This window comes from Crocuta crocuta, unplaced genomic scaffold, assembly GCF_008692635.1.
Source record: "Crocuta crocuta isolate KB4526 unplaced genomic scaffold, BGI_CrCroc_1.0 scaffold156, whole genome shotgun sequence".
In the NCBI taxonomy this organism is placed as follows: domain Eukaryota; kingdom Metazoa; phylum Chordata; class Mammalia; order Carnivora; family Hyaenidae; genus Crocuta; species Crocuta crocuta.
In genome coordinates, this window is record NW_027531308.1 from 952,186 (window position 1) to 975,989 (window position 23,804).

At 43.3% G+C, this 23,804-nt stretch overlaps 1 protein-coding gene across 1 annotated transcript in view; it reads right to left on the bottom strand.

Annotated features, from left to right (window-relative positions):
• RYR3 (ryanodine receptor 3) overlaps positions 1-23,804 on the bottom strand; it is a 373,605-nt gene that overhangs the window by 72,818 nt on the left and 276,983 nt on the right. Inside the window, exons 60-65 of the mRNA XM_077771636.1 lie at positions 23,044-23,165; positions 18,092-18,141; positions 17,417-17,477; positions 13,647-13,885; positions 11,698-11,779; positions 3,370-3,500 (exon numbers count right to left, since the gene is read on the bottom strand). Coding sequence (XP_077627762.1) covers positions 3,370-3,500; positions 11,698-11,779; positions 13,647-13,885; positions 17,417-17,477; positions 18,092-18,141; positions 23,044-23,165 — 685 coding nt within the window. The remainder of the gene's footprint in view (positions 1-3,369; positions 3,501-11,697; positions 11,780-13,646; positions 13,886-17,416; positions 17,478-18,091; positions 18,142-23,043; positions 23,166-23,804) is intronic.

Sequence of the window (23,804 nt, forward strand, 5' to 3'; positions counted from 1 at the left end):
GCTCTATGTTGACAGTTTGGAGCCTGGAGCCTGCTTGGGATTCTCTGTCTCCCTCTCTCTCTGCCACTCTCCGACCCACACTGTCTCTGTCTCTCTCAAAATAAACATATAAACTTAAAAAAAAAAAAAAGAATCAGACAGAAGACTGTTGGAGTTATGATTAGAACATACTGCCCTTTCATCTCTAGATGAGTGGTTCTCAAAGTGGGGTTCCCTCGCAGACAGCAGCAGCAGCACCTGGAAACTTGTTAGTTCCCATCTCCCGAGTTAAAACTTTAGGGGTAGCACTCAGCAATCTTTGTTTTCCTAAGCATTCTGAGTTAAGTTCTCAATTCAGATTTCCTTCACCAGGCAGCTCTTTCCATAAGGCGGTGGCATTGGAGAGTACCACCTCTTTGTGTAGACAGACAGCTTACACAGGGCGTGGGCTGCTGCTCTCTGTGGACGGCCGTTCCAAAATGGGTGTGGAAATAAATTGGCTGGTGAAGAGTATCTTGTGTGATCATGTGATTAAGAGACCACTACCACTCATAACCAAAGTGTTACCTAATTTGAACCTGGAAGATACTAGTGTTCACCTTTTCTAGGCATATCTTAATAATTTCTGGATGAATCAGAAAATGCTCCAGGGTCTTACAGGACAGAAGACTTACTAATAGGAGTAACTGCTGGCAAAACACCAGCTGTCAATTAACAGAGATGTCCCACTGACTGAAGCCTTGATAAATCAGCTCATATCATATTTCTAAACCAAAGGCTCACATAATTTGTCATGCTATGCATTCTCTCCCACCTTGGTCCTGTGGGGCGACTCATTTGTATAACGAATGAAGTCTACCTTCTTAGAGTCCATTAAGCCATCAGTCATTCTCTGGCTCTAGGCAAACCTGATTATCCCAGACTATATATTCATGTATGCGCTACTTTTCAAGAGCGGCAATGGTCAGCATTCCCTCTGCTGATTAACTGAATGATGGAGAACATGGACTCAGGGGACTTGGGCACATCCCAAAGTGTGTCACTGATGGATGAAAAACTGTGTCATCTCTAATCACACCCTTCTCTCTTTTTCTCCCTGTGGAGTATGCAATGATTTATATTTATTTTTTATTTATGGATATGTCTTACTAAATAAAGGTAAAGTATACAAAATAAGAATGAACATGCTTCCAATCGCCCTTGAGAAGAACAACAGGACGGAGTCATTCTCTTCTTCCCCAAAGCCCATTGGCTATCTCTGGGAACTCTCCTCTCCCCTGTGTTCTAGCTCAGGACCAGAACTTTATTAAGTGACCTTATCTAAACTGTCCTGGTCATCATTTTTGGGGACGATGTGCTTCTGTTATCTGAAGTAACAAGAAGTAAGTGGGAATAAAGCAGCTGTAGCTTAGCACTCTGCATTCTTACATGGAGAGAAGAGGGTGACAAAGGAGTAGAACAGGAATGTTTACTCTCCAAACTCTCTCCCTCGGGATATCACAGAGGTTTGAAAAGGGGGCATGACTAAGTAGAATTGCTACACAGTCTATAGTCAGCTACTGATACTGTAAATCAGTATTTTAAGAAAATATTGGTTCTTAATAGGATAGGTTCTGGTCTGAAATGGCTTACTATGTTTTTTACCCTCCGTAATATTGATTAGGACCACGGTGTAGTAATTTTTGCTTCATGTTACATCAAATTATCATAGTTTTTTCCAGTTGGAGCCCAAGTTTCATTCAAACTCCCTTGTTTGAAGTTCCTCCGTTCTATTCCATTGACTTCTAGTAGGATCACAATCCATCCATATATGAGGACTCTGCTTTCTATCTCCCCAGGGACAGGTATATAACCTGCCTCGGATTCTAGTTCCAGGGTATTCTAGAATGTGGGGGCTGGGGGTAGGGACTTTTTTATGTAAAGGGCCAGATAGGAAGTATCTGCATGTCAGACAGTCTTTGTCACTATGAGTCAACCCTGCCCCTGTAGTTGAACTGGAGCAGAATGTGCCCCTTGAAAATAAGCCTCTTTGGCAGAAGGATTACTTTGGGATGATTTTTTTTTTTTAAAGAATCTACAAACAAAGGAGAAATTCTGAAAACAGAGCAGAAGTTACCCTTGTGTAAGAGAAATCTAAATTTTATAGAGGAAATTTACATTAGAACCGGGGCGTGTATCAGGAAGTGGGCTATTTACCAGAGATCACCTTTTCCTCTGAGAGACTATCTGCAGGGCAGGGCATAGTTTACCAAATGTTTCTGCTTTATCCCTTTCCATGAATTGCTTTCCTCCTTTTGAACCCCCAGAGCCCTATCCCTTTCCTCAGCTCTGAATGGTGTGTCTAGAAGCCTCAGTCAGTTGGCTGCATTTGGCGTCTCATATCTATGTGGGGCTCCTATAAGTCCTCGTATGTATATAATTAAATTTCTTTTCTCCTGTTTATCTGTTTTATGGGTGGGGGTCTCAGCCAAGAACAATTAACAGTAGAGAGAAAATGGGGTGCCTTGGTGGCTCAGTAAGTTGAGCATCCAACTTGGGCTCAGGTCACGATCTCGTGGTTCGTGGGCCCATGTCCCACATCAGGCTCTGCAGTGACGGCTCAGCGCTCAGCCTGCTTCAGATTCTGTGTCTCCCCCTCTCTCTGCCTCTCCCCCGCACACTGTCTCTTTCAAAAAAAAACATGAAGTTTTTTTTTTTTAAGGAGTAGAGAGAAAATTATTTTTCCTCCCTTGCATGGTGCTAAAGCAGTCACAAACATTATGTAAATGAGTAGGTGTGAGCATGTTCCATTAAAACACTATTAACAAAAATAGGCAGCAGGGCCAGATTAGGCCCATAGCCATAGTTTGCCTACTGTTGTTCTAGAACTTAGTGTGTCAATACTCTCATTAACTTCTCTTTTTTGTACAATTTCAATCCCTTCTGGTGTTTTTCTACAATGATAGACAGCATGTGGTCATCATCATCCTTAGAAACATAGTCTTTCCCTGGACTTGGAAAGTATAATTAGGTTACTAGTGCACATATGCTTCTTCTGATGACGATCTGGAGAGGAACTGTAATAAAGCAGTCATATCCCCAGGTAGAGAAGGGGACTTGAGACCCAAGGTAGACTAGAGAGCCTAAGGTATTAGGATAGAAGGGATTTAGAAACCAACCACATTATATGGAAGAGGAAGCCAAAGTCCAGTGTACTTTCTTATAAGTACTTGCCCGTGCCCATTTTTCTAGTAAGATGGAGACATGCAACATGGACCCTGTGTCTCCCCTCCCCTCAGACCACGTAAACCAAAAGTGCTACAAGGCTGCTGTTCCCTGCGTGGGTGCCTTCCTTCCTGGATGCCCTCCTCTCAACATATGGGTTGATGACCTCTGAGGGAAGATACTTACTAGACCTCTCTCTGGGGGTTTTAGTGTTGAAGACTGAGAGTGGATTGTAGCGGTTAAGAGTGGGCTCCAAGAACGCCACTGGAATGGCGGCTGCCAGTGAGGCCAGACATTCTCCAAGGGCAGGACGTTGCCTGGAAACAAAGAAGTCCATTTAGAAGTGGTACCACCATATGCGGGCCCCATGCATGGTGGGCCACGCTCCTTTCCCAAGATGTCTGAGGCTGTCTTCCCATAGATTACTGGACATCCTTGGGTCGTGGGCTCAGCAAGATTACATGTGCTTTTCCCTCCCCCGTCTTTCTCTTGACACTGATCAATGGTGTAAAATGATCTCATCACCTGGAACCTGGTTCTTAACTGGCCAAGGCAATTTAACAACACACTGTGTAACTTTGTTCTTCTCAGTGTTTCTGAGAGCAAGTTTTGCTGGCGTCCAAGTGGAATTTGATCCTCTCTTTGTTCTCAGAATGTTTTGAACTCTTCTGTGTAAGTTCTCTGTGTGTTCTCTGGTTAGGCCTGCTAACCAAGTCTGCAAGCCTAAGTGATGGGAACTAGCTGCTGGCTGGTCAAAGCAGGGATGGTACTGATATAGTGNCTATTCCGTGCTTTGGATGGAGCCAGTGTCCAGCAGTAGGAACAGAAGATAATGGACCAAAAGCACCAATAAGACACAAAAGAAAAGACTTGCCTTATAACAGAAATGACAGGTCCTAAAACACACTGCTTGATTTAAAGGAGAGATCTATAACACCTGTTCCCTCTCACAAATATTCTATACAAATATTTGAGGGTCCATGATGTAGAAAGCTGTGGGTCTCAAGTCTTTCTGTGAAACAAGCACCCAAACAAACCCAAAATGCTGAGGAGTCCTTGTTCAGATTTCTAGTTCTCCAACTCAAAGAACTCACGCTTGCTTGCCTGCTAACCAAGTCTGCAAGCCTAAGTGATGGGAACTAGCTGCTGGCTGGTCAAAGCAGGGATGGTACTGATATAGTGCTTTCCCTTCCCAGGCCTGGGCTTAGCCTCGGAGGTGTCCTGGCTTGCCTAACCGGTCCTGCGAGTGAGACAACACAGTTACAGTACTGGTTTGAAGGGCCCTGTAAGGGTGCAGGCATCTGTTGCTTTCTGATGAATGAGAGACCAGGACCATCTGTTTTTGCACCCATCGGTATCTTCTGTCAATTACTGGCATTCAATGACAGCCAGACTACACACCTGTTATGTGAGTTACACATGTGATGTCAGTTACCAAATAAGAAGGAAAATTTCTTCAAACTCAAAATGAGTCCTTTGTTAGACCATGATACAAAGATAATTAGTGGGAGATGCAGACAAGAGAACTATAACTAAGGATTGGATGGGGTTTACAGTGCTCAAACATATCTTGTTTGCCTTCCTTTGCATCTGACCAATCAAAGTGAGTGCTGATGCTATGTAGAAGAAGCCCACTAGCAGATTCCCTGGGAGCTGAAGTTATCTGTCTGTGTCTTGAGGGAGGTTCTAGAACCACCATGGGGAAAACTGCCAGCTAGAGAGGGTGCACTTGGTGTCAGGAGCAAATGCTAACCGCCCCCCGCCGCCCCCCACTGCAGTTCTGTGGCAACAGAAGGTCATTCAGCTCAGGGTTCCCTTCAGCTCCCCAACAAAACCAGAATCGAAGGGTATGTTAACTGCCCTTCACTGTTATAACAGCCAACAATTCCAACAGCACCAAGAAGCCAGAATGTCAAAAGTGTGGGGTCTCTGGATGAGAACAAAGAGCATTGTTGGGGGTGGGGGATGGCTAGGGGAGCCATTGCCTACTGAGGAGTAAGCCACATTGTTTGAACCTTAGCCTTTGTCTTCCAGATAGTGAAAATCCTTCTCCTTAGAACCCTAAGGCAATGTGATAAAATAACAATATATATATATGGTCTAATTATTGGAAGTAGGATCAACTTGCAACTTCATTAAAGCAGAGAAAGAGACACACTTGAACTGGATTATTGGATTAAAATTGTGATCTTAAGTGTTCATAAAATAATATCCTGACATGGCTGTCTGGGGGTAGAATCAGAATCTGCAAGGGGCAAGGCTGAGGGTCCAAGAACTGACTAGATGCAAGAGCAACCTGGCTGGACTAGAGGGTGAAGGGAAGAGGAGGTGGAGGGAGAGGGTGGGTAAGTGAAGGGAAGAAAGCAGTCTTGGAACCCATGCTCCATCTTCCATCAGGTTACCAAATGTATGAAAAAAGTCACCTTTTGGTTAACTTAAAAGACAATTAATATATGTGGTTTTAATCCTTATTTTCTCTCTTCTTCTTAGGCTCAGCTTTTGGGGGACTACCTGACAGCTTGCTTATTAGCTCTAAAGTATCTGAGCACCTAACTTGAAAGTCAGCCTCCCGCAAGCAAGAATGCCCTCAGTCAGGCAATCGCTCTAGGGGATGGCACAGCCTTATCCTTTCGCTGGAGGTCCGACTGTGAAACACCCCCATCTGGGTCTGCTCTGGAGACAGAGCTGCAGCCCTCAGAGAGAACAGGTCCTCTGTGTCCTGCGTCTGTGACTGCCAGGCTCCAGTGGGAGGCTGCAACCTTGCAGGAAGGGGAGTGAGTGAGAGCTGGGCTTCTCTGTGGAAAGTGTCACTTCACTTCCGAGTAAGCCTCATGCCAGTCCTGTGCCCTCAGCCTGCACTCCCTCTCACTACCGCTTCTTCCCCCATTATTTCTCTTCTTTGCTAAGCTCAAGATGGTGGAAAGGCCCATGAAGAGGGGCATCGTTTACCTTCAGGCTTGAATGACCCGCACCCTGAGTGACAACTGAGGGGAGTGAGGGCCGGGGTTATGTCAACTATGAGGATCTGCAAGTGGTGGCCGTTATTTTCAATCAAAAGCCTCACTGTTTCTACCACCCGCAGTGGCCACTGAGGAGAAATACTGGATTTCCTCAGTCTTGCCTTCTTGAGGAGGAGGAAGAAATAAGGAGATAGACCGTGAAGGTGAAAGAAACACCACAGGGAGGGCGCTGATGAAAGAGAATCTGGGTGAGCATCAGGATGACAAGAGGTAATGTTGAATCTGAGCACAAACTCTACTTAGCTCAGGCAAGATGAACCTCGCAACAGCTGGTCCTTAGCTGTCCTGGTGATAACTCGACCCGTTATTCTTCTCTTTTCTCTTTCTCTCCTCAAATTAAAGTCCTGATCTCACTAGAAAGTTAGCCTGACGGCAAAGGCAACCCTTGGGGCAAAAGACAGTTTCGCAGTGTTGTACTGCTTCGGGGACATGCATTCCCTGTGCTCTCTGATATTAATTACTGACAAGTCTGAGCTCAACAAGCTCACAGCAGGGCAGTTTCTAGTCTAGGGCACACAATGATGCTAATTAGCCATTTGGCTAACAGGGAGGATAAACACCAGCTCTCCTGGGTTAGCTGTTAAAAATTCTGTGCAAGTAAAGCCCAGAAGTTTGCCAATTAATGCTGCAGGCTTCGAAATACCAGAGTGAATGACCTTGGCCCCCAGACTCCAAGAGGGACTGAGCAAAGTCTTGCTGTTATAATGCTTCTCTGGTCATTAGTGCCCCCCCAGGGGGAAGGGTGGGTATGAACCAAGCACAGCAAGAGCTATGAAAGTATCTACAGAGCAACCAAAGGGTCTACTTGAAGAGTTTGTTTACTGGGTATGGAACTCTCTTTCTCCTTCAGTTCTTGCTGCCTAGGACAGCATTTTTCATATAGTAGAACTTGATCAATGGTGACAGATTAAAGAGAGTGCAATTTGTATTTCAGTTTTCATTACTTTCTAATTTGGTAAGTTGTAGGCTCTCCTTGTCCATCTCTTGATTTTATTTTCCACAGGTCCAAATCATGCCTCTCAAACGTCTATTGTTTAGGAACCAGGCAGAGCCATAGTCATCACAGTAATAAGAATTATGCCTGGCACATTTCTGGAGCCTTGTAATTTTGAAAGTTCCTTCATGTATGTTCCAAAGGATGCTAAGGAGAGGAAATGATATGCAGCAGAGGGACAGAACGCAGGGGCAGGCCACAGCTCTAGAACAGCAATACTAGTCACCTCAGGGGTTTAGGGAAGGTATGCACTGTTTCATCAGAACCAATTGCTCAAATGGGAAAGGGCAGGAAGGAAAAAATATCTCTAAAGTGTGAAGGGAAAAAACGGTTTTCATTTGAAATAAAATGGAGATTTGATGCTTAAATCAATTTCCAAGTTTCCTTTCTTGACCAGCCCCCTGCCCCATCCAATGTTCTGTGATTAGTCAAAGTATCTTCATGTCAAAAATGCAAGTATTCTCCGAAGTTAAATGGAGAAGAGTGTTGGCCCTTTGCTGAGAATTTGAAGACTACTTGTCATCGACCTCAGTGTTATCTTGATGAGAAACTATTCTAAAAGAAAGGTTTCTATTCTGTTTCAATGACTTTTTCCTCTTTATAGTCATACTATCACTTCAGTGCCTGCAATCTTCCATCCACAAGGCACACTCAAGCTATATCTGGAAACCAAATATTTAGTGGTTCCCTTGCAACGCTGCAGACATTCATTAGTCAAGGAAACTTCAGCAAAAAGTGGCAGAGAAATGGTATGTTTAACTGCATTTTCCTCCCTAAAGTGCACAAGAAATGGGGAAAAAATTGGGAAGAAATATGAATTCATGCTGAAATTAGAAAATGTGTGATTAACATTAAGTCACAAAGTAGGGACCAAATCAAATGAGGACACGGAAACTGAAACTTACTTTCTGGACTAACAGTGGAGTACAGAAATCTCTGGAAGTAAATATGGGGATTCTGAGGAGTCCAGAATATGAACTTGTGCCTGAAACAATGAGGATTAAGGGGGTGAGCAGGCTGTGGCATACCTGACAGGTGTGTGGGGCCAGGTGCGTACTGCAGAGGGACACAGGGCAAAGTAGGGAAGAAGTATACGTGCCACCTGCCATCCCTGTGACCTGGGCTCCTAGCCTGGAGAAGCCACTGGAGGGGAAGGAGAGTGGAAGAGTGAGAAGTAACCTGTTCTGGGGCTGCTGACCCAGATCTGCTACTATATAGAATGAGTGTTATACATTAAATGACTACACAAAGTCCTATGTCTATAGGTACACTAACAATTTTACCTGCGACCTCATACCTGGGCCACTTACTTTACTTTTGTTGGGGGTGGGAAGACACCAAAGGCTAGGAGTGGATGCACTCTGGAGCTAAAGACACTGTGGGCATAATGAGAAAGAGTCCTGAGCTGGTTTGTCAGATTTGAGGCTATATGGGATTTCTTCTCCCATACGTTCTTTCACTTCATGTGAAGTAAAGCGAGTTAGGAACATGGAGAAAGTTTGAGAAATATCTTATAACCACAAACCAGGAAAGAGCAACTAGCTCAAAGTTACTTGGGAGAAAATGAGAAATGTAGAAGGTTAAGGAAAAAGCCAGTAAATACACACAATCTCTTCCTGAATAATAGCTAGGAAAAACCTCCCTACAATTATATAATAAAGTGAAAAATTTGTAAGTAATGGAAGACCCAGTTCTGAGGAGAAGCAGAGGGGACTGATCTAGAAAAACACATCCTGGAACATCTTAGAGGAATTTAATGGGCTTCCAGGCTCAAGAAAGAATCCAATGAACAGCCGACTTCTCCCCTCCCACTGCAAAGTCACATGTAAGTTGATAAATCACTCGGTTCAGGGAACATGGTCATAATACAAAGAAGCAAAATCAACACACTTCTGAGGGAAAAAAAATTATGACTCAGGGATCTTATACCACAAAAACTGTTCACAAAGTCAAAGGGTAGTGTTCCAAAATGTGCAAAGATTTCAAGGCTATCTAAGAGCTCTTACAGAAATAAGTACTTAATGATGAAACAGGCCAACCAAGAGACAAAAACCAAAATAAAAATTTAGGAATGGGAAAGTCATGTTTCAAAAGGACTGGCTCTTCAAGGAATCATTTAAATACAAACTAAGGTAAACACCTCAGGGAATATTTTTCCTAGAATAGCATATACATATGAGAAATTATATAGCAAAAAAGGTAGAAAGGATGGGAAATAGGGATGTAAGTGTACTAAATTTGCCTACCTTTTAAAGGTAGAAAGTTAATGATTATTTTATCTAAATGATAAATCTAAAAATAGGAGTTGGGAATTCAATGGTTAGCTTCATCCAACAGGACAAAGTTGAGAAGCAGTATGGAAATTATGATCCCACATGTGTAAGAATGGACACGTGAAGAACATCTCTGGGATGCCAAACACCAAACTGTGGACAGTGCTTTTCTCTGGGAATTGGATCCGTGTGTGTGTGTGTAGTGGGGAAGGTGGTCTGGGGTAAGAAAAACAGTTGACTTTTACCTTTATATACTCAGTACTGTTTGATTTTTTTTGAACAAGTATGTCTTACGTTCACGATGTAAAAAAAACAACAACGAAACAGTCATTAGTGGTGATGGCATCACAACTCTAGGATTTTAAATGTTTAACTCCTTAGCTGCTCCACTAACTGAGAGGAAGGGGGGCAGCTTTGATCTAGGGTCTTCCTCCAGGAGGGGCTTCTACCAACATGGAGTTGGTAGAATAACAGTTAGACACCGATATTCACAAGGCTGGAAGGTGCAAGATGTGCAATCAAACTGTAATCAAGTATAAAACTTCATGAAAAGCAGCGTTTTTCTGGCCTGACATTTCAGAGTTGACTTTTTGCAAGAGAATAATGCACAAGCTTTTCAAAAAGGTGTACAAAGAAACACGAACACAGACAGCTGTGTGTATGCACACTTGTATCAAGAGAGAATAAGAAAGTGTTGGGAAAATATTTATAAATTCTCAATGGAAGAAAGAATTAAAGATACTTTCCCTAAGGTGAAATTCAGTATTAAATGGAAAGTTTTTTTTTTTAATTCTCTTTTTGACTAGGTATAAAATATGGTTAAAGCTTTTGTCTGCCTAGGTCCTATTCAGAACAAAACTATGCATGGCTTCTCTAAAACCATACGGAAAGCTATGCAACTAAGAATGAAAATCATAATAAAAATAAATGGTCATTAGTTCTTCAACTAATTTCTTGAACTTTGGACTCTATGTGAAAGCTGAGATTATGAAGATAAACATTTCTTCAACATTTTTTTTTTTGTCACTAGTGCATGATGTGACAGTGCGTGTTTGAAAGGAAACAAACTCTTCTAAGACTAAGTCAAGAGTTTGGTTAATACTGTGTTGATCCTTCTGAACTTCTCTATGATTTTAAACAGAACAACACAACACATAGCATTTAATGCTAAAAACTGGGGTGGGGGATGCGTCACCAAAGGCCTCCACTGCTCCGGGCAGGATACAGGAACCTCAGTATCTCTGCAGATCAGCTTATTTAGATTCAAGATTTCTAAATAGCATTTCTGCTACTGAAATGTGCACTTGTTTAAAAGTATAGCTAATCTGACAGCCACGAACGGTAAAGGTCCAGGGTTGTATCCAATAGAAACTCATTAAACACTCAAGTAATGGCCTCATGTCCCTTGAGCTTTTCTGGGAGCTTTAACCACAGGAACTCTGGAAGCTATTTGGAAGCGGTGATTATGAAGAAATAGACATCTCTTCAGCGTTTTTTGGTCACTAGCACAGGATTTAGCTTGGCTTTACAGTATTGCTTCTCCAGTCACATACATTTACTAGCTATCTGTCACAAAAAAACAAAACAAAACAAAACAGAATTCAAAGAGTCGATCTGAAGATCTCATTGGCTTTAAGTGAATCATGAATCCAGCAACATCCCAGCTAACAAGTAGGAGGATGCTTGGAGGAGATGGTACAAAATGGACAGTTTTTATAGGAAGAAGGATGGGACAAGAAAATTAGAAGCAAAAGACAGAAGACTGTTCCAGGTTTCCCTTAGGGGGAAGAGCAGAGGGTCTTAACATGCAGTTTATCTCATCCTCCTTTAGGGTATGGAGAGGGCCCCTGTGACAGATTACCTCAACGGCGCCTATCAGAAAATTCCCGACTTACAGGTTAAGATTTATATTTCTGTAGGAGGTTGAAACTGCAATTGATTTAGGCAGTATGCCCTTTTTGGTGATTTGGCCTGGCCCAAGTAATACCAATTTTGGCCTGTGAGTCTCTTTTTAACAAGTCTCCACAGAGGTCATAAATCTCAAAAGCCTTACTACACTTCTTAATATTTCCATAAACACTGAATGGCCTAGGCTTAAAATCTCCATTCCATTTCCATGAGCATTTCGACTTGGCTGTATTAAAAAGATGCTATTAAGTGTTTCAAGCCTGTTAAGTAACACTTTTCTAAGCCCTGAATGTGTCAGCCTCTTTTGTTCACTAATTACCTTTCAACGTAGATGTTCTTTCCGGTCCCAAGGGAGTAGAGGCTGCAGAGGATGTGGTAGCATGAAATCTGCACATCTCCTACTGAAAAGAACCAAAAACAGCAGTCATTACCGCGCTTCAATCCCAGCTCTTCACCTCTGGCATATGGAGAGGGTCCACCAACAGAAAAAATGTGCTGGCATCACCCAAGAGCTAAAGCGCATGCATTTGTACCCCCATCCCTGGCCCTGGCCCCCCAACACACGATAGAGCCCTTTCTACCAAACGGTAGCTACTGAACTGAGGAAGAACCCAGCGACATGAGAATACTTCCATTGAGCCATCCCAGGTCCTTTGTGGGCTTTTGATAGGAATCACACTGCTTCCAGGGAAAGAAATCATTTGACCAAGGAGATCTGNNCCCCCCACCTGAAGGAGACATTATGGGTAAATTTTATGTGTAGTAATATTTCCTTCCTTGAAAAGGAAGAATGCAAGCAGTCTCAAGTTTTAATGAGCCTTTTGTTAATTTCCTAGGAAGGTATGCAGATCATCCTGACCTCTTTAGAGATAGAGCAACGTTTCTCATGTCCACCTGTCCCAAGTTCTTTGATGGACGTTTTTCAAAAAAACAGTTCAATGATATGATTTTCCATGTTTCCTAAGGGAAGGATATGTTCCATTTAGGAGTCCACAGAGCTTAATCTATAGGCTCCATGCTCCTTCAATGCCTGGAACTCATACCAAGGCTCATAATTGAGCACAATGAGACCTAATTTAATTTTAAATTTTCAACAAGGAAATGCATTGTTTCCATGACGTGAAATAATGAGTTTGGATGTTCCCCCATTCCTTTGCCCTCCTCCATGGAAAAAACTGATTTTCAGTTGTTCAGGGATATAGAAGTCACAGCCTCAGCTATCGACAACTGGTTAAATTGAATTAAATCATGTGGCAACATTTAAAGTGTGAAACTGAAGCTCAGTGGCAGAATATTTGCACTAGGGGGCTATATGTGGTACGAAATGCAAACTGAAATAAAACCAACTGACTATGGTCTTCTGCTGAAGGCTCACATAATGAAATGTTAGCAGCTTTCCTTTGCTCCTGGTATCCAATGAATAAATTAGGGCTTCTTAACAGGAAAATTGGTATCTGAAAAACCCTGGGAGCAAACCTATATCCCCTACTGGATTACTCAGATAACCTTTTCAAATTAAGTAGGAACACAGCGGCTGACAGCAAAGCTAGTGGGTGGAAAATTCTAGTCCTGAATAATAGTGGGAAAAGATGAAATATTATATACTTAAATTGGAGGATTTCTGCTCTTCTAAGTATCTATTCCTCCACTTTTAAACCTAAGAAGAAAAAAATATGGAATAATTCTCTATTACACTTTTTTTAAAACAAATTTCATAAAATTTATTTTTAAGTTGCATAAATGCACGCCTTTCTAATTATAAAATCTCTACATTTGCACGTTTTCATAGACTAACATATAATATACAAATTCATGGAAGTATTTTGTTATTTTCCTTTTTTAAAATTTTATTTATTTATTTATTTTTAAATAGTTTATTGTCAAGTTGGTTTCCATATAACACCCAGTGCTCATCCCTACAAGTACCCACCTCCATGTCCATCACCCCATTCCCCTCTATTCCACTTTTTTTTAAAAAAAAAAAAAACATTATTTGTTTTGAGAGAGAGAGAGAGACTGCATGCACAAGTAGAGAGAGAGAAGGAGAGAGAGAATCGCAAGCAGAGCAGAGCCCAGCGCAGGGCTCAAACCCACAAACCGCGAGATCATGACCTGCCCTGAAATCAAGAGCTGAATGCTTATCTGACGGAGTCACTCTGGTGCCCCTCTATTCAACTTCAAGGTTAATTCAAGGGAATGAGTCACACCCTTCTCATCTGGAGCCCTGTGCATATAAATCCACAATAGAAAGCAGGCAATATGACTTACAGAGTAAATCCACCCCAAACTGATGCTGAGCAACATGCTCAAAGATGGACGTCAGGATGGGGAGCAGGGCCACCGTGGTGTAGTTAATATTCTGGGACACGCCTTTAATCTGTGTTCTGGAATGTGTAAACTTCCCGAGCTTCAGATTTTCCGAAGTCTTCTCTAAGTCTTCCGCTGCATTTTCAAAGAAAGCTCGTAACCCAGCCTTCACTAGCTCTGAGCCTGACTTCATGACAGTCCTGTAAGCAAATGAAGTTCAAAACCAGAAGCATAATCCAAACCTCTGGCTGACCCCCTTCTTGAAATGGGTGACTTGCAGTTTAACCTGGGCAGGCATGTGACACTCCAGTCACCTGACTGGCACAGAATCAGGGGAAGAGGAGAGACCAGTTAGCATCCAGGAGGCAAGCTGGATGACACAATCCAAAAGGGGCTAGCAACTGGACGCTGTTGTCTGTTGCAGGGGGTCAGTGCCTGACACTTCACGAAGTGTGGAGGAGAGTTTAGAAAGAAACTGATTTGGATCACTTGTTATCAACAGGATGTCCCAGCTGGCTATATTCCTGTAAATGTCTACTTGTAAGGAAGGAGAGGTGAGTTTTTCTTACAGTTCACTATGAGATAAGCAACTTTTATAAGGAAAGAAATATTAGCTCTCCCATGATGCAGGACCTCTCAGAACAAAGAAATAACTCAGCTACAGCTTGTTTCTATTAGCTAGGGATGTCCTAGCTTGGAGAAGGTAAGAGGTGCAGAAAGCCCTCTTTAAAACACACAGCTTCATCAGACCACTGAAAACAAATGTGCCCTGTGGGAATGGAGATTAGTTATGGGTCTCTGGGGCCTTCCCTTAAAACTACTTTCTAAACCTTAGAATTAGAGCAAAGCTCATAAGGTAACTATTATTTTACATATTTCAGCATCTTAACAAATTTTTTTACTGTTTACTTATTTTTCAGAGGGAGAGAGAGCATGAGTGGGGAAGAGGAAGAGAGAGAGAGAGGGAGACAGAATCTGAAGCAGGCTCCAGGTAGGGGTTGTGGGAGAGGGGTGGGCTAAATGGGTAAGGGGCATTAAGAAATCTACTCTTGGGGCACCTGGGTGACTCAGTTGGTTAAGCATCTTACTTCAGCTCAAGTCATGATCTCACATTTCATGGGTTTGGGCCCCACATCGGGCTCTGTGCTGAATATTTGCTCAGAGCCTGGAGCCTGCTTTGGATGCTGTGTCTCCTTCTCTTTCTGCTCTTCCTCTGCTCATGCTCTGTCTCTCAAAACTAAATAAATGTAAAAAAATAAAAATAAAAAAAGGTGTCTACTCTTGAAATCACTGTTGTACTATATGCTAACTTGGATGTGAATTTAAAAAATTAATAAAAATAATAAATAAAGGGTAAATGGATAAGTCAACTGTGTTACATCCAAAAGGAGAATATTATTCAGCAATAAGAAGATATGAGATAGCAAGCCATGAAAAGACACGAACANATGGGTAAGTCAACTGTGACACATCCAAAAGGAGAATATTATTCAGCAATAAGAAGATATGAGATAGCAAGCCATGAAAAGACACGAACAGATTTTCAATGCATATAGCTGAGTTAAAGAATGGGGTGTGAAAAGGCTACATGCTGCATTACTCTAACTATATGACATGGAAAGATCCATGGTGGCCAAAGGTTTGAGGGCAGCATGGGATAAACAGGTGACACATGGGATTTTTAGATGCTGAAACCATTCTGTACAATATTGTAATATTAGATACACACATGACACTGTGCATTTGTCAAAACCTATAGAACTATTCAACAGAGTAAACTTTAGTGTAAGCCATGTACTTTAGTGAACAATAATGGACCACCATTGGCTCGATACTTGTAACAAATATACCATACTGTTTGTTGCAAGATGTTAACAGGGCAATTGTGGGTGTGGAGGGGGTGGTAGATGGGAACTAACTATGTATGATCTCCTCTATTTTCTGTAAATATACAACTATTCTTTAAAAAAAAAAAAAATGAAGCAGGCTCCAGGCCCTAAGCAGTCAGCGCAGAGTCCGATGTGGGGCCCGAACTCATGAACTGTGAAATCATGACCTGAGCCGAAGTCAGACACTTAACTGACTGAGCCAGGTGCCCCTCCCTATTTCAGCAACATATCACAAGATTATGACAGGCTTGCTTCAAGGACAGATGCTTTTTATCTACAGCATTTTCAAGATCATCATCCTCCCCAGCCAGAAAAATAAGAACAAAGAAATGAAGTCAGTGAGGCTTGCTCCTAGCTTGTAAGGATTCACAAGCTATCTTCCCAACTTTCTAGTCTTGGGTTTTTGTCAGGAGTGATTATCAAACATGTTGACCCAGCATTAAAAAAAAAAAAAGTGGGGGTGGGGTTCTCTCCCCCAAAAGCAGGCCACATGCTTCTGGGAGTAAAGATTCCTCATCCCAGGCGCAGAGAATTTGAGTCCCCTGGGGTGTCTTGGTCTGATGCTGCAAACTTGTGCTGTCCTAATATCTCCATGCTTGCTTCTAGGGTTTAGACCCCCTAAAATCCCCTTTTATTATTCTTAACTTTTTTTTTTATGACCAGTCTTAGTTTGTAGTAGATTTTCATCTTGTGGCCACTCTCCTAGTTGGTTTCTCTCTTCCTCATACGTTTTTTTTTTTTATTTTAATTTTTTAAGTTCATTTATTTTGAGAGAGATACAGAGAGAGCAAGTAGGGGAGAGGCAGAGAGAGGGAGAAAGAGAATCCCAAGCAGGCTCAGCTCTGTCAGCACAGAGCCCGATGTGGGGCTTGAACTCACAAACTGTGAGATCATGACCTGAGCTTAAAGCAAGAGTCAGACGCTTAACTGACTGAGCCACCCAGGCACCCTTTCCTCATACGGTTTTGGGAAGTCCTCCCAACTTTGACAAGGGTTCTGCTTAAAGAATGTGTTAAAGAAAGCTCCCTGTCTTTCCCACTACTTCTCCTTTTCATCTCAGCAGATTGTTTAAAAATTTTTTCCTATGTTTTATTTTTGAGAGAGAGAGAGACAGAGCGTGAGTGGGGGAGGGGCAGAGGAGGAGACAGAATCTGAAGCAGGCTCCAGACTCTGAGTTGTCAGCACAGAGTCCAATGAGGAGCTCAAACTCACAAACTGTGAGATCATGACCTGAGCTGAAGTTGGACGCTTAACCAGCTGAGCCACCCAGGTGCCGCTGGATCATTTATGTTTGTATTACCAGAACCTACATATACATTTGTTAAAACTTCCTTTCCCTTTCAGCCATCTTTCCCACAAGACCCTCAGGCCATGGGTTCAAACCTATCTTGCCTCTGATCTTTTTATCACACATCTTTTGCATCTCCCTTCTTGACTGCTTTGGATTCAGAGTGTTATCGTTCCCTTCTCCCAGGATGCTTGTGGCCTCGTCACCCATCAGGCAGCTCTTCCCTTTCTGTGGAAAGTGAGGTATCAAGTGGCACTTTGCTATATTATATATTTTATCTTCTGAAAGATGAACTTCTCAGGAAGAGAAGACAAGAATTGATCAAATGCTCAGCTTTTAGCGCACGGTACATGCTATGACAGTGGCCCTCCATCATGCGAACTGAAAGATGGAGAGTGCTAATGTCAGGCTGAGATTCATCTCTTCCTCATCCCCCCTCCTTCTCCCCGGCTCCTGCAGAGCTGTGGTGTGTCTTCTCTTCTGTACGATAAGTGAGAAGACAGGATCAGAGAGGGAGTCTTGAGAAACTACTGGAAAAAACTGGGCAGACTCACCTGGTGTCAAGTGTCTGAGCTAAGATGTGAAGACAGCTCACCATTGTAGTAGAGTCGCTCCCTAGAACAAAAAATACCACTGGTGACTCCCCAAACCCTTCAGTCTGCCTTTCTTTCTTTCTTCTTTTTTTAATGTTTAGCTTTTGAAAGAGCACAAGCAGGGGAGGGGCAGAGAAGAAGAGGGTCAGAGGATCCAAAGTGGGTTCTGCCTTGACAGCAGGAGCCCAATGCAGGGCTCAAAATCACGAACCTTGAGATCATGACCTGAGCCCAAGTCAGACACTCAACGGACTGAGCTACCCAGGCTCCCCTGGCCTATTAAATGCAATCTTCTCCATATGCACAAACCAAAGCCTGGGATAATTAACCACCAACACACAGAGTGCCAGACCTGTGTGCTGGGACAATGCATTTATCTCTGGCCTGACACATCCGCTACTTGATGGATGTTAGAGGCAGAGCTTAAAACATTCATTGGTGTGGAAAATTTGAGCTCTTAAAGGGGTAGAGAGGTCATTTATCACACTTCAGATCAATTTTCTATGGCAAATTTAGGTGACACCTTAGTCCTCAGGCTCAGGTTGTCTGTAGGCCATGGAAATAAAGGCAAAATGCAAGTTAAGGATAATTACAGGGAGGAGTGAGGCTTTGGGCAATACTTCTCTCTTCACTTACCAAAGAGGGAAATCCTGTGTCGCACAAGAGCAGCAAGTTTGCAGAACAGGCTGAAGCAGAAAAGAAGGCGAGTAGGAAAGGCACAGAACTCCAAGGTCTCATTTGTACCCTCCCTACCCCAGGCCCCCACACTTTAAAACAAAGAGCATACAATGGCCCTCGGGCAAGATGGACGGTGTTCCTCTCAAAGATTCCTCTGGACCACACTAGAAAAGTGTATGCTTCCCACTGTCTTGTGGGACAGTCACCAAGGCACCTTGGAGGCGGCCCCCACCCCACAGAAAATGATCCTTCTGTGACAACTGGAGTGTTTTGCAGTGATGAGGTTATGGCCAACCTCCTCTTACTATATAGTCCCATGTGCCGAAACATCCATTTGTACGACATGCAGGAGTAAATGAGGGTTCTGAAAGGCATCGTGCTTTTCCCACTGTTGCAATGGATTGCAAATCATTTTGCAGCCTTCGCTGGGGGTGTGAGGCTTTAGTTGGGAGGTGGGAAGAGAAGAAAATTAATGGTTCAGGCATGGGGGGATATTGTGCTAGACACAAGCATTTTAGGATACTGCTTTCCTCTGTCATTTCCTTTACTCTATTTGTCTGTGGCCTGAGTGGCTGTCCTCACTGTGCCCGGGGAAGCTAGGAAAGCCCGTCTGCTATGCTTTTGTGCTTTCTGACCCGACTCCACCTTTTCACCCATCTTTTCTGCCCTGGAACCCCTGGGAGGTCCAGCTGTATCTTATCACTTTACTTTCCATGGTATCTAGCAGAGAGCCCTGTGCAGTGAGAGAAGAGCTCCGTAAATGTATGTGAACATGCCACGGAACCCTTGCCCACGATGGCCGTAATTTGACCTGAGTTGCCAGTGGTTCTTGGGAAGAATGCTCAGAACTCTGACACTATTTGACACTGGCACAGCTAGATAAGAGCCTTGTAGTCCCTCGAGAAAGCAGTCCTTCCTGGTGGAGCCGAAAATGGAAGGGAGAATAAGAACACTTGATACAGGCCAAGGGCTTCCAAGGCGAGATTGAGCTGAAGTCCTTCCCAATCTCTTACTCGTAGCTTGTCATGGGCTCTCCGACCCACACGGGGGCAGAAGTCTCTTTTCAGGGGCAGCTCAAATGGAGAAGAAACACATCGGAGCACTGGCAGAGATCAAAACTCGCTCGCCTTTATGTATTAAAGTGCTCAGTCACTATACTGTACACCGGAAACTAATATGACACTGTATGTTCACTACTGGAGTTTAAATAAAAACTTAAAAGGAAGTAACAACACAGGCTTGTTCATCGTTAAATGGTTTTCAACTAATGCCCTGAGTCTACTAGGAAAATGGCAGCCCAAGTTTCCCTGTGGTTAGTCATCTATTTTTGCAGTGGGAAGAAGTTAGAAACTGTGGCCTACTGCTTCAGAGAACTCAGAATAAGCTACCAGAAATCTGACAGCCTGCTAGTGTGAAAGTAAATAACGCACTGCTTTTCTGCTCTTCTCACTGTGTCTTTTTTTTTAAATGTTTATTTATTTATTTTTGAGAGACAAAGAATGACAGAGAGGAAGAGAGAGGCGGAGATAGTAAGAATCTAAGTAGGCTCCACGCTGTCAGTACAGAGCTGATGCAGGGCTCAGTTTCACTAATCATAAGATCATGACCTGAAATCAAAAGTCCAGGGCTTAACAGACTGAGTCACCCAGGTGCCCCTCATTGTGTCAACCTCAAAAAAATTGTTTTAAATGTGTGTTTATTTTTGAGAGAGAGAGAGAGAGAGAGAGAAGGTGTGCGAGCAGGGAAGAGGCAGAAAGAAAGGGAGACAGAGAATCCCAAGCAGGCTCCATGCTAACAGTAAAGAGCCTGACATGGAGCTCAAACTCAGGAAACATGAGGAGATCATGACCTGAGCTGAAACCAACAGCTGGACACTTAACTGACTGAGCCACCCAGGCATCTCATTGTGTCCATTTANGACAGAGAGGAAGAGAGAGGCGGAGATAGTAAGAATCTAAGTAGGCTCCACGCTGTCAGTACAGAGCTGATGCAGGGCTCAGTTTCACTAATCATAAGATCATGACCTGAAATCAAAAGTCCAGGGCTTAACAGACTGAGTCACCCAGGTGCCCCTCATTGTGTCAACCTCAAAAAAATTGTTTTAAAGTGTGTTTATTTTTGAGAGAGAGAGAGAGAGAGAGAGAGAGAAGGTGTGCGAGCAGGGAAGAGGCAGAAAGAGAAAGGGAGACAGAGAATCCCAAGCAGGCTCCATGCTAACAGTAAAGAGCCTGACATGGAGCTCAAACTCAGGAAACATGAGGAGATCATGACCTGAGCTGAAACCAACAGCTGGACACTTAACTGACTGAGCCACCCAGGCATCTCATTGTGTCCATTTAAAGAAATTTTTAATGTTCATTTATTTTTGAGGCGGGGGGGATGGACGGAGGGAGGAAGAGGGAGACACAGAAGATGAAGCAGACTCCAGGCTCTGAGCTGTCACCACAAAGNCTTTTTTTAATGTTCATTTATTTTTGAGGGGGGGCGGATGGACGGAGGGAGGAAGAGGGAGACACAGAAGATGAAGCAGACTCCAGGCTCTGAGCTGTCACCACAAAGCCCAACACAGGGCTTGAACCCACAAACTGCAAGATCATGACCTGAGCTGAAGTCAGATGCTTAACCAACTGAGCCACTCAGGTGCCCCTTGTTGTGTCCTTTAAAAGAGATATGTATTTGATAGAAACAAAAATCATGGAGTTGGTAGAGGGGGATAGCCTGGAGGGACATGAGTGCCGTGACTCTGCTATGACTAGCTGGGCTGTTTTGGTGAAGCCACTTAGCTGCTGTGGGCATCACTTTTCTCATCTGTAAGTAGACAGTAATCACAAGATCCTCTTAGTTTTTAGAATTAGAATTAGGGGCTGATAAACTCAGATATTTTTAGTGAAATGCTTCAAAGTGTACACATTACCAGTACAAATGCCGAGTAACATTTTTAAAAAAGGCTTATTTTGAGACACACACACACACACCTGTGCACATATGTGCACAAGCTGGGGAGGGGCAGACAGTGAAAATTCCAAGCAGGCTGTCAGCACAGGGCTTGAACCCACAAACTCGTGAAATCATGACATGAGCTTAAATCAAGAGTCGGACACTTAATTGACTGAGCCACCCAGGTGCCCCAAAGTAACAAACATTTTTCTAACTAAAGCAGATGGTTGGGTTGCTTGATACTAATACCAGTCTGGCTCCCCTTGCTGTCAGAAGCACTTGCCCAAGCATGCTAAGGGCAGTTAAGTTCTCAAAGGTCCCCTCTTGTCCCCTATGGGGCCCATAATTTAAGTAGAAGCACTGCCCTTAGCCCAGTGTTACGAGGGGGCAGAGTCCCCAGATGCCTCCCATCTCAGAATTTGCAAGTGATAAATTAAAGGGACCACAGAGGAGAAGAGAGTGTGGTAGCACTGGTGAATGGCACCAGACACAGAAGAGGCAAAGAAGAGGTGAGGCAATGTGGACAAGAGGGGTCTGGAGGTGGAATGCATTTGGTGCAGACACTCATGCTTCTGTGGGAGGGCAGCAAGCACACGATGGATTTGAGAGCTATTTGCAAGGCTGATCAGATCCAGGTTGTATTCCAGCCATGACAAATGGTGCCTGGCTGAACAAATGTTACATTTCCATGAATTAATAATCTAACAAAAACAGAGGAAGAAGACAGACACACCTGCCCTCTGTTGGATTATCAGAGTATCTCACTTTGCCTCTCATTTCCCTAACTTCTTACAAAATACACCAGCTAATCCTCAAAGTATTTACAAAATCTTTGGTCCCTTACTGATGTTCAGGATATCTCATTTTGAAAGCATGGGCTCCTCCTTTCTTAATGAGTGAAATTAAGTAATGACTCTGCAGAAAAAATGGCACTCAATGTGGATAGAGACAACTTTCAATCTTGCCCTAACTTACTATCTCAGTCACTGATGTGAACCTAACCAAACCTCAGGGTCCTTATCTGCAAAATGGAGACCATATACAGGTAGTTCTTAGAACACTGTGAGGTTTTGCGATGATATTTGCAGAGTTATTGCCCATTTGTGTAAGCATGAAAAATGATCTCACTGCCTGGTCTTGTGTTTAATAAATGTCAGCTAAATCCTAAGGTTGCATATTGTCACAAGGATGATGCTATTTAAGGCTGGGCCTTTCTCAAGTACGCTGTATGCTGTTCACCATCAATGGCTGCTGGGAAAAGAATTGATTGCTTCCGTTAGTCCTTAACGCTCTGCCATTTAGAAGTCTAACCCATTCCTTGCCATTCTAAATCACATACGGAGAAAACTGGAGACATGGTGGAATGCATTCTTTAGCCCGCTCATAAAGCACCCTCTGTGCTCTCATTTCCCTTGAGGTATCTATCTACACTTTACGCCTAGCGGAATGAGGATGGAGGCTGGTGTTCGGGATGCGTGGTTTTTTTTTTTTCCTATTAGGAATTTAAACTGAATTATGTTGCTTTAGATTTCAAATATCAGATCATCCACAATAGGACTCATAAGATCTGATTCCTTAAAACAAATTTAAACTTAAAAAGCCTGATAAGAATGGGATTGAAACCGACATTAATCTTGTTTCTCCTCAACGTTGTGTGTTTGCTTGTCCAAGCTTCAGAATTGACTTTGCCTTTTTCTAAATGTTATTTCAGGATAAAAGTTGATCTGAGTATATAAATTTTTCCCAAGCCCTACTGATACGTCCAAACAGTGCACTTATCTTGGTTGCCAAAATAATACACAGGTAACTATGAATATAATTACTTTCAAAACCAAGAGGATAACCAAAACCTCTGTGCGACCCATCATCAGACCACAGTTCATTTCTCCAAAGGATTCGCCGTGTCGTCTCCAGGAATCTGGGCTTTTACATAAATCACATCAGCGCTATGACCTTGTCTTTTCTTGACTCACCTGGCCACCATTTCTTTCTCCTTATGGGAGGCATAGCCACTGCTGCTGAGGGGTTTTAGAGGGGATGACAGGAAGTAGAGGCGGTGATTGGTGAAGTACTGGTCAACCAGCGGGAGGAGAACCTGGAAGATCCACCATAAACGAACTTCTAAGAAGCTAATCAAAGCCCCTCCTTCGGTTCCTTTGAAAAGTTCATGTTTAGGGAGCAAAGAGCCTCTGAACACAGGTCCTGGAATTTCCAAGAAACTCTACCAGGTGAATTGCAGTTTCTAACCCATTTTTCTCTTGTACATCTCAAACCAGAAGCCTTGGGTATACGGGAATGGAGAAGGTCACCGATGGACTAAGGGTCCTGAGAAGTATGCATATGGCCCTGAGTCAGTATTTTCAGGACAGTCCAGTGGGTCATGGTACTTCTTGGGCACGGCATCCAACAGGGACACTTGGGGAACGGCCTAGCACTTCCAGCCTTGAGCCTTCTGCCTCTGCCTCTCAGGCACAGTTACCCCAAGGCCTTGCGTGCTTCCAGCCCTCTGAGTGGGGAAGTATGGCAAAGACACCTCACTGGTACCCAAATTCATCCTCTTCTCTTAACAATAGAAACCCCCATGTTTTAGCTGGGCATGGGGTCACCCAGCTACAGAATTCATCACCCAGACTCCATGGTGGCTAGGTGAAGCTGGAATGGATGATTCTAGCCACTGGAATAGATCTTTAAGAGAGAAAGGGCTTGTCTTCCCTTCTCTTCCCCGCCCCCCCCC